At 54.1% G+C, this 10,628-nt stretch overlaps 2 protein-coding genes across 2 annotated transcripts in view; one reads left to right on the plus strand and one right to left on the minus strand.

The window, feature by feature from the left end:
• The window catches only part of MTX2 (metaxin 2), a 515,033-nt gene that overhangs the window by 126,121 nt on the left and 378,284 nt on the right, over window positions 1–10,628 (minus strand). The gene's annotated exons all lie outside the window — the stretch shown is intronic.
• On the plus strand, window positions 7,126–10,294 carry EVX2 (even-skipped homeobox 2). Its single transcript, XM_064662054.1, has 3 exons — window positions 7,126–7,568; window positions 8,759–9,015; window positions 9,641–10,294. The coding sequence occupies exons 1-3, from the start codon at window positions 7,154–7,156 to the stop codon at window positions 10,292–10,294; spliced, it is 1,326 nt and encodes a 441-aa protein (XP_064518124.1). The 5' UTR covers window positions 7,126–7,153.

Here is a 10,628-nt window from a genome sequence, read left to right on the forward strand (position 1 = left end):
GCGGGCAGGGGCTCTTTTTAGAGCCACGGACAGGGGTCTGGCCGGATCCACAGCTAGACCTTCTCCAGCTCATTGTTGCGTCTGCAACATGGGGAAAACCCCACATAGTCTTTGTATTCCATCCCCCCCACCTCCCTCCTTCCCGGCGATATATGGAGAAGTGTTTTGTTATAGTGAGAAGGGCTCCCCTGGTTTCACTGAGGTCTCGGTCCACGGGAGAACCCTCTTTTAACCCCCCCAGTATTGCTACCGGCCAGGAAAAAGCACCGCGCCTGTGCGCAGCGCAAGATGGTAAACCTGGCACTCATTAGATGTGGCTTTTTTTCCCTTGCAGTGTCAGTTCATGTCGTGGTAAGGCAGCCTAGTTAAAAGGCAGCGTTCGCTTATGCTGACGACTGTTCTCGTGGTGACTTCCCAAGACTGTGGCAAATCCTTCTGTCGTCTCTCTCGACTCTCCCGCTGTGTCAGGGTGGAAATTGCAGGAGCGCGAAGTGCTGGAAATAGAGAAACCTCCAAAGACGACTCCGAACTCTTGTCCCAGAACTAACCACAACCCAGTCACAACCCCAGCCCCTGCGCCTCTGGACCGGCTCCTGTCCCTCCGCGGTTTTATATTGGACACTTAGCCCTTTCTCGGGTGCGGAGGGCAAGAAATTGCTGGGAAAGGCGGCAGCTCCGCAGGGAAGGGCAGGGAAACTTCGCGCCGCTGAAAACTATGTAGCTGGGGTCGTGTTTACTGCCCTACGGAGGCTCAGGCGCATGAAGAAAGAGAGGCAGCCTCCACAGAGGTGAAACTGTCCTGACACGATTTCGGGACTCTGGGGGTGTCCTTGCTGAGCAGCCCAGGCAGGTGGTGGCAGGGCCCTCCGGACCCCTGAACTACCGCGGGATCGAAGCAGGTCCCGCAGCAGCAGCCAGTCGCGCAGCCCTACTTTATAGTCTGTTTAATAATCGTCGGCAGTATCTGGAAGCAGGGTTTGGAATGACAAACGGGTGCCAATAATTACAGCATCAACCGGATGGCATAGGCGAGTTCATGTTCATTAGCTCTGACCACTTAATTGCTATTAGTCTTTCATAATCAGCTAAGAAGTTAGCCAGGGATGATTACATGTTTCGCTCGGTTATCAGCTGAATCAGTATTTAGTCTCAGGACATGAAACCCCCTGTAATTAGGAAGACGTTTTGTCGAGGCACAAGTTTCTCACTTTTTTATGCCCTTGCATGCAACTTTCTAGTGAAAACATTGCTAAAAATAAAAGCCCCGAGAAATGAGACATATTTCCATTTGTATTCCCACGTCCCGTTGTGTTTCCTCTTGCAGTAAACGCGGTGAATTTTTCTCTGACGTCAGAATATTTCAAATAAGGCTGCCAAAAGAAAGGAGCGCCTAAAACGCAGTGTTTCAGAGCTTTTTGAAATCGATTACATCAAAGCAAATCACAGTGCAGCCGCAGCGACGCCCGTAGAGGTCTTCAGTCCTGCCGAGACATCTGCTCCAGCGAGAGCCCCCGGTGTACCAGAAAACTCTTTGGGCGGGTTTATGACTATATATTCAATTGCTTCGATTTTATAATGAGCCGTTTTGTGAAGGGTGTATAAAACAGCAATGTCGTGCATGGCATGATATTATGCATACGAATAAAAATAATGATCTCATGAGCAAAGGTCGGCTCTCTGAGAGCACCCGCCCAGTTTACAAGCGGCAGGAGGCGTCCCGCACTCCCGGCCCCGGGGCCGTGCGGGGCACCGTGCGAAGGCCGCGGCCCCGGCCCGGAGCAGCCCAGTGCTTCCTTTGCTCAGGGAGGACAGTCCCCATCGAGACGTCACTCCCCGTCGGGCAGGGCAGGGGGACCTGCCGCGCCGGCCGGGCCTCTGCCTGCGGGCACTCCTTGTCTTGCCCCAGCGGCGCTTCCGCGGGTGCCCAGCGCCCCGCCGAGTCCCGCTGCATATTCCATTGACACATTGCACAGGAACCTCCAGAATACACGAGCTATATGGCATCGCTGTAGGCAGTGCTTGTAGTCTCCCCGAAAGAAAAGGTTGTGGGGTTTCCTTTTTTTTTTAATTCCTGAAATTATCTCATTTCCTCAAGTGCATTTACGATGATTTAATACAGTTAGGATTCTACTCAAACTTTTAGCACAGGTTTTTAGTATCCGACTAGTATTCGTCTCTCACAGCAAAAACAACCCGAATTTTGATCGCCTCCCTCGCTAGAATTTGCCGATGATAATCGTGTCTATAGGAATTTGCTTCTGTTAGTGTTTGCTGTAGGAAAAAAAAAATCTCTCAGGACAGACGGAGAACGCAAATATAACCACTCAATTTGTACTTCTCCTAAACCTTACTCCATGCCCACTACGTTCCGTTATTACCTTTTAACTTGCGTAGAATTTTTAATAGCTAAACAGAACAGAAGAACTTTCATTTTCCCCTACCACTTTAAAAAATAGCCAGTTACAGTAATGAAAAGATTTAACAGCAACGCGGGAAGAATTGTTAAACTATTTTCCCCTCCAGATATGTGCCACAGGTTCTCAAGTCTTTAGTTACTTCAGCCTTAAAAAATCGGAGTTTCGAGTTGGAGAAAGTTTTCTCAGGGCTCCCCGCGTGGCCTCGGTGCAGCGGCCACGGGCGGATGAGCACTGCGGGTGCTGAACTTGAGCTCTCGGGTCACGGGCTGGTGCTGGCCGCTCCCTGACTCCAACCTCCGCTTTGACGCAGCGGGGAGACCTAGGGATCCTGATCTTGGACCAGCTGCAACCTAAATTGAACCATCAGTCGAGTCCCTTTGAGACCTGCTTAGGCTTTATCATTTGAATTAAACCCCGTCTGTGTACAAAGGCAGCCCCAGAAGACATCACGCACCCATGAACCTCGCGTAGCGCCCGCGGGATCTCCGCCTGGGCGGCGCGGGGAGGGACAGTGTACAGGGCCCGCGGGACTCGGGGATGTGCTATGCTCGTGTCCTTTCCTCGTGGGTGACATTTTACAGATAATCTGGACTGAACACGCCCCAAGACTGGCCCTACGGTTATATGGCGGTCTGAGGCGGAGGGGAGATGCGGGGCTGAGCAGGAGCGCACTGCGTGCTCAACATGCAGGACTCGCGTTGCGCGGGTGCGGAGCTGCCTTGCCAGGCGGGCTCCGACTGGCACAGTGAGGGTGGGCAGGGCTGGCGGAAAGGGCGGGCGGAGCTGCACGGCAGGATGGCAGCACCTGCTGGCAGGGCAGGCGAGCAGGCCGGGCAGGGCCGGTTGGCATGTCAGGAAGGTCAGGTAGAGCCTGTGGGCAGGGCCAGAGGGCAGGACAGGGCGGGCAGGGCAAAATGGGCAGGGAAGAGCTGGCAAGGCTGGCGGGCAGGACGGTCAAATCAGGCAGGGCAGGTAGAACCTGCGGGCAGGACAGGACAGGACGGGCAGGGCGGGCAGGGCTGGCGGGCAAGACGGGCAGTGCCGCCGAGACGCCGCCAGGTGGCACTGCTGCGCCTGCCGGCAGCGCTGCCGCCCCGCCGCGCGGGTCCCCCGGACCGGACCCCGCTCCCCGGACCCCGCCAGGACCGGCTCCCCGCGCCCCCGGACCCCGCCAGGACCGGCTCCCCGCGCCCCCGGACCCCGCCAGGACCGGCTCCCCGCGCCCCCGCACGCCCCCCCGACCGCCACACCGCCGCCTGCTCCCACCCCACGGGCCGCGTCCCGGAGACTTTGCGCTGCCGCGGATACCTCCCCGGCGCTGCACGCCGCCCTGGGGCCCTGCTGGCAGCCTGCCCCGCCGCGGGGTAAGAAGCAGATATTCCCGCTCGTCTTCCCAAGCACACTCTTGGTGAAAAGCTGCCCACGATGTTTGTCTCATTTAATACGAACTTCATTTCAATTAAGCTACGTGACCCCTTTTCCCCGGGTAACATTTAATAAACGAACACTGAAATGTTCTTTGGTGCCTCCAGCAATAACTTTCAAGGTAAAAATCTGGCCAAAGGCCTAAGCAGCTATTTAAACTTACAAGAACAACTGAGTAAACAAAGTCTAACAAAAGCTCGCATATTTCGGCAGTTTCTCGGCAGTCTCTGTAACTTCCTCCCCCTTTGCCCAATAATGTCACTTTAATGTCGGAGGTTCTTCAGGCTTAGCTCTTGGTTTTGAACAACTATAAACATATTCCGAAAGATCTTTTTAGACCGTGCTATTCTTTTTTTTTTTTTTTTTGGGGGGGGGAAACCCCACAAAACCAAAACCAACAACAACCTCCCCATCACAAAAATAAGCAACAATCAAAAAACCCCACCCAAAACATAAAACCCCCAAACAACACACACCCACGAATAACAACCCAACAGATAAATATCAGTGCAGTAAATGCCTCTAGTTTACTGACAATATAAAAATAGACAATTAGTTTATTTGGGGTTGACTTTTGCGGTGAACTGATCAACTGCATTGCAGGGAACAGTTTTGTAACCTCACCTCTACCTAGTGGAAGATTATTAGCGTCTCTTATAATATTTTACGTCCCTTGCATATGAATCTAGCTGTATTTTAAGATACTCTGTACATAACCTAAGGTATCAGTATTATTTAAAAGGTGCAAAATATAACCCTGGTAAAGATCATTCATAGCCGCACTTGAGTGTAACTTATTTTTCTTACACTGGGGCTTTTCACATAAGTCTTTTCCATCCGCTCCAAATAACATAAAAATCGTTCCCTCTTTTCTAGTGGTGCAGTAACATTTTTTGAGTCTAAAACTGTGCCTGCTCTGGTGGTGTGCACACAGGATTTGCCTCCGAGATGTGGTATCTCGGCTGCGGTTTCCGAAAGAGCAGGGGGAAAGATGCTCGCCGCGTTACAGCATGTAAAAAAACAGACGAGGGCGCCAAACGACAGCAATAAAACCGGCCGCAGGTTTCCGCTCCGCCTCCGCCCCGCCAGGACCGGCGGCCGGGCCGCCGCCTGCTGCGGAGCCAGGCACGGCGGGGGAAGCGGGGACTGCAGGACCGTGGCGGGGCTGCGTGGGCGCCGGGCCCGTCGGGCGGGGAGGGGCGGTGCCAGATTCTCGGCTGCGCTCCGCGGGTGCACCCCGGGGACAGCCCCCGTCCCTCGGGGAGGGCAGCGCGAAGCCTCCGCTCCCGGCCCGGCCGGAGACCCCGCGGGATGTCGTCTGCGGCCCTGTGACCCTCGCACCGCTCCGCTCCCCTCGGCACTGGGCCGCTCCGCCGCCGCGTCCCCGGGCGAGGAAAAGTTGACGTTTACTTTTGCCTGTTTTGGAGGCTGTAAAACTCAGGACACCACACTGCAGTCTAAATTCACATTTCGAAGGGCTGACATAAAACTCTCATTAATGGAAGGCTGGATTTTGCAAACAACGCCTAGAATGCTTCCTAAATATTTGGTAGAATGTTTAGGGAGACTTTAACACGTTATTAAAAAAATCTGTCAAGTATCCCATTTTCGAGCTATGAATCATGCGCAAGAGCACAAGAACTTAGGAGACGTGTGAACCAAGATTAGTAGAAACAGTTCTCCTTCGAAAAAAAAAAAAAAATCGAGCCCGCGTTTGATTGGGGTGTTTCTCCGGGCGATGAAACTCGGATTCACGGGGTCTAAATACTAGATGATGTGGGTGAAAAAAAAATCACGGCAAGAATAAAGGCTGGGCAGCTATCGAAACGCACTCCAGAGATGCTAACGACAAAGGATTTATCTTCGTTTAAATGGTTGCCATCAGCGTCATTATTACTAGCTAAGTTACCACTGAAGGGAGACTTTCCGACTGTCACGTCTGCCGAGCGCGGTAGCCCGTGTCTCCTGCAGCGCGGCGACGCTTCGCCCCGCGGCACCTGGCAAAGAGCGGAGGGATGAGCTAGCTGAGCCACAGGTAACTTTGGAGAGAGGGTGCTAAGATGATGTTTCTGATAGCTCGGAGCCTGCAGTCAATACCTCCCACCCATCACTTAATTCTGTGATTATTTTTTTAATTTTCAAATGCGTAAGTTTTATTGGCGGTGGGGAGAAAAGAAGCAGAGGGCTGGAGAGAAACCTGCCGGGAGGATTAGATGGACGCCCGTGGAGTGTTTTAAATCACGAATGCATTCAGTGTCCTTCGGTTATTTCCCTCCCCTATCATACCGTACGACGGTCAGTAGTGTCCCAGAGGGATGAAAAAGCGCAGGCTAGTTTCGTCGATAAACAGGATTATAGAAAGTAAAAAAAAAAAGATCTTATTTAAGGAAGCAGCAAAGAAAAATTTAAGACTTGTCATATACTAGATTATAATAAATATTTAAATTTTCAGGTAACTGCTGTAGGTATGCTCGAATCCGTGCGTGATTATATTTGTGCGAGTTTATAAAGTCTGGGCATAAGGTCTGCGCGTGTGACGGTGCGTGGGGGTGTCAGTGTAAATTCCTAAATAAAACTACTAATGTGGTCTGGAAATGGGAGGGAAAAATAAAGAGATATCAGCGGCAGGAGGTTCTCGGTCCTCTTCCAGCAATTCCTTGCGTTGTGATCTAAAATACGCCTCAGAAATAATAATAAAGAAAAGCATTATCTAATATTTAGCATGTAGTTCTGTCCGAGGACAAATGAGAAAGAAGCTGCATCATTAGGACCTAAAAGGCAACAAAACAAAAATCAGAGCATAATGATGCACCTAAATGAAGGGGGAAATGTTGCACAGCTCATTTTATTAATCAGACTGTCAATTCCACCCCAGAGGCCAAACCCCAGAGCAATTGAAGCAAGATCTGATCAAGCTAAGGACAAGAGCTTTACTCCTCACTTCTTGTCTTTCTTTCTTTCCACCTGGATATATTTGTCTGCTCTGAAGCCGCCTTCATTATCCACTGACAGGAGCTTGTATTTATTTGCTTATAAACCTGTTACAATAAATGATTATTCGAACAGCGTCATTCGTACCTTAATGACGAGCACCACTTTTTGATGAATGACATTTCGGGCTAGAAAGGATGTATGGGTCATTTTGACCAGTCATTCCCTCGCTTTGGCATCCCACAATTTTTACACCTCCCTCAAAAACAGATAATAATATTTAGAGACACTTGCCGGGCTGAATGTGAATTAGCCCCTGCTGCAGCTCATCATTAGTACAGGACCAGCCCTGCAACTTTGACATTTTTTATAAAGCTGAGATGATGGAAAGAATAAGAAAAGAGATGATCCTGATGGAGAGAGGGCTGCACAGCCCTACAGCTGGCAAAAGGCTCTCGAATTTGTCAGACTCAGCTGGAAATGCAGTGTTGGAGGCCCTTGAAAATTCTCCGCACAGTGGTCGCCTCAGCCCGAGACTGACTGCCGCCTCCCTGCACAGCGCTATAGGGGACATCTCCGCCAAAGGCAAATTTGAAATAGACACTTTATTCAATCTTCAGCATCCGAGCAGCGAAAGCACGGTCTCCTCCGAAATCCCGCCGTCGGAAAGCAGGAAGAAAATCACCCTTTATTCCGAAGTTGCTCAAGAGGCAGATATGAACAGTGATGTGGAGGTGGGCTGCTCTGCGCTCCGCTCCCCGGCCAGCCTGACTTCTTCCCAGCTGAAGGAAAACAGTAACAAAGGTAACTCTTCCTTTATCATCTCCATCTAAGCCCCGCGCTTTGCCAACAGGCTTTAAAAACCAAAGGAAACCCACCGCCACTGCCAAAGTTGCTCGCTTCTGCATCAGTGCTCTCTCTTCTGCGAAGACAGAGCTCCAGGCTGTAAAATATTATTGCAATTACTGCGCTATCCCGATAACCGAGACACACTGCTCGGGCAGCTCCTGTGCGGGTGCCTTCGTGTATGTGTATGTCTGTGCATGCCCAAATCCATTGATATGTAGATATATATCCAGAGTATATGTGGGCACAAATATCCACCCACTTATATTTAGGCAAAGCTTTCTCCACTTATTTCCCCGAGCTCTTGGAGTTCTCGGCGTCTCTTGAGCTGTATATGCGTCTATATATATACATAGATTAAATTAGAGGGAGAGAGGGGAATGAAAGAAAACTACTCGCATTTGTCTGTGTGTGTCCTTCTCTGTGTATATGCAACGTGCTGTCTGTGTCCACCTCGGGGTAATTTGGCATTGTTCACTTTTCCTCTGCTTGTAACAGGGGGTTTGAAACAGCCTCATCTCCTTCCCCGTGCTTTGCGGGCCACGGTGATGGACGGTGGTTGTTATTATTGCTGGAGGTTATTGGGGAGGTGGAGGTAGATGAACGGTGGATTTCCTAGGGGCCACAGTGCATGCCTTTTTTGTCAAATGTGCCAGAGAGAGGAAGGGATGCTCGACGTAACGCTGGAGGGGGGGGGGAAGCTTTTGTGGCTGCTTTTATTTCTTATGTCTCAAACGAAAGTAAAGAACGGCAGTAGAAGGGGAACAGGCTAGTGCCTAGCCCGGGATGCTCGCAGGCCCGCGCCCTCGTTTGCTCTCCCCTGAACTCATCTGCCCTGCAGTCCCCAAGCCCACCCCATCTACTGAGAATAAAGCGGTTATGAAGTTATTTAAAAAAAAAAAAAAAACAAACCCCAAAAAACCCAAACCCAAACAACCAAAACCAACCCAAACAAACAAGAAAAAAAAACAACAACAACCAACCTCCGAATCCAAATTTATCGATTCTGCTAGCAGAAGGGATTTGTAAGAATGACAGGTGGCCTTGAGCACGGGCGCAGCGGGCCCTGTTCGGCCTGGCCGGGAGGGTTGGGGGACCACCCTGTCGCCCGCTCTCATCCCGGTGCCCTCGCCCCGCAGGCTACGCGGAGAGCAGCCCGACTCCCAGCGCCCCCGCCGCGGCGGCCGCCCCCGCCGGCGGCATCGGCAGCCTGCACAGCGGCGGCGCGCTGGGCGGCTCGGCGGCGGGGGCCGACCAGGTGCGCCGGTACCGCACCGCCTTCACCCGCGAGCAGATCGCCCGCCTGGAGAAGGAATTCTACCGCGAGAACTACGTGTCGCGGCCGCGGCGCTGCGAGCTGGCCGCCGCCCTCAACCTCCCTGAGACCACCATCAAGGTACGCCGTGCCCCGCGCCCCGCCGAGCCGCCGCCGCCGCCCCGCGCAGCCCCGCGGTGACCCGCTCCCCCGGGCCGTGGCCGGCAGCGCTCTCCGGCTGAAGGACTCGCAGAGCCCATAGCTATTGATCACCACTCGTGCTCGTTTGCGTCTCCTCACCCAACACTTTTAATTTGCTTTTTAAAAAGTTGTTATTACTGTTATTTTTGTTGTTTGGGGTTTTTTTTGTTGCTGCTGTTGGGTTTTTTCTTATTTTCTTCGTCAGTTTTTATGGCTTTAGCCTACTTCCTAAAGTGAAGAGGGGAGAGAATGAACGCAGCTGTTATACACGGGGAACGAGCGTCAGTCCCGTGAAGACATAGTGCTGCGTGGGGAGGAGGGGACGATTCGAAGGGAAAACGTTTATTCAGATCGAAGGGGTCCCCCTCGACTAGAAGGGGGAACCGTACCCACTGCTCCCTTCGGTCAAGGTCACGGGCGATTGCTCCGGGGGGGAGAGGGGTCTCCCACAATCGTTGACAGTGGATGTCGCTGGGTGCCCCCAGGTATCCGCGGCGGGAACGGGTGCGGCGGGGCGAGGACTGGAGCGGAGCTGAGGCCGCGTTGTGCTTGTCTCCCCGCGCAGGTGTGGTTCCAGAATCGGCGGATGAAGGACAAGCGGCAGCGCCTGGCCATGTCCTGGCCCCACCCGGCCGACCCCAGCTTCTACACCTACATGATGACCCACGCAGCGGCCACGGGCAGCCTGCCCTACCCCTTCCATTCCCACGTCCCGCTCCACTACTACCCTCACGTCGGGGTCACTGCCGCCGCCGCTGCCGCCGCCGCCTCGGGCGCCGCCGCCGCGCCCTTCGCCACCTCCATCCGCCCGCTGGACACTTTCCGCGCCCTTTCGCACCCCTACTCCCGCCCGGAGCTGCTCTGCAGTTTCCGACACCCCGGCCTCTACCAGACGCCGGCCGCCGCCGGCCTCAACAGCAGCGCGGCCGCCTCGGCAGCAGCGGCGGCGGCGGCGGCGGCAGCGGCGGCGGCGGGGTCGGGGCCGCCGGGGGGCTCGGCGCCCTGCTCCTGCCTCAGCTGCCACAGCAGCCAGACGGCGGCGGCGGCGGCGGCGGCGGCCTCGGCGCTGGGCTCGCGGGGCGGCGCGGCCGCCGACTTCCCCTGCACGGCGACGGGGCAGCGCTCCGAGAGCGGCTTCCTGCCCTACTCGGCCGCCGTGCTCAGCAAGGCCGCCGTCGCCTCGCCGGACCAGCGGGAGGAGGCGCCGCTCACCAGATAACTACCCCGGTCCGGTCCCGGGGGGTGTTTTGTAGAGGGGGTCGAGGGGGGTGGGAGGTGGTCGGGGCAGAGGGTGCCCCCGCACTCGGCCGGAAAGTTATGTCTATTTTTTTATTGCTGACCGCCCCGCTGCGGGGCGCGGGACCGGTGGGGAGGGCGCCCCGCGGCTCCTGCGCCCCCGCGGAGGCGGCCCCGCGGTGCTCACTGCCGGGCGCTGCGGGGTCCGCGGGGTGCGGGCGATGGGGGCAGGGAGGGGCAGCCGGCGGAAGGGAATGTGTTTCTGGCCTTATTTTTTTTTCCTTTATTATAATTATTATTATTGTTATTTCGGTTTG

The sequence above is a fragment of the Pseudopipra pipra genome, chromosome 7 (genome assembly GCF_036250125.1).
Source record: "Pseudopipra pipra isolate bDixPip1 chromosome 7, bDixPip1.hap1, whole genome shotgun sequence".
Taxonomy (NCBI): domain Eukaryota; kingdom Metazoa; phylum Chordata; class Aves; order Passeriformes; family Pipridae; genus Pseudopipra; species Pseudopipra pipra.

Bases quoted from the DNA above. Each gene is read 5' to 3' on its own strand.
- EVX2 (XM_064662054.1), top strand. From the start codon at position 7,154: ATGATGGAAAGAATAAGAAAAGAGATGATCCTGATGGAGAGAGGGCTG. The intron at 7,569-8,758 runs GTAACAAAGGTA...CTCGCCCCGCAG, and splicing joins TTCCCAGCTGAAGGAAAACA to GCTACGCGGAGAGCAGCCCG. The intron at 9,016-9,640 runs GTACGCCGTGCC...CTCCCCGCGCAG, and splicing joins TCCCTGAGACCACCATCAAG to GTGTGGTTCCAGAATCGGCG.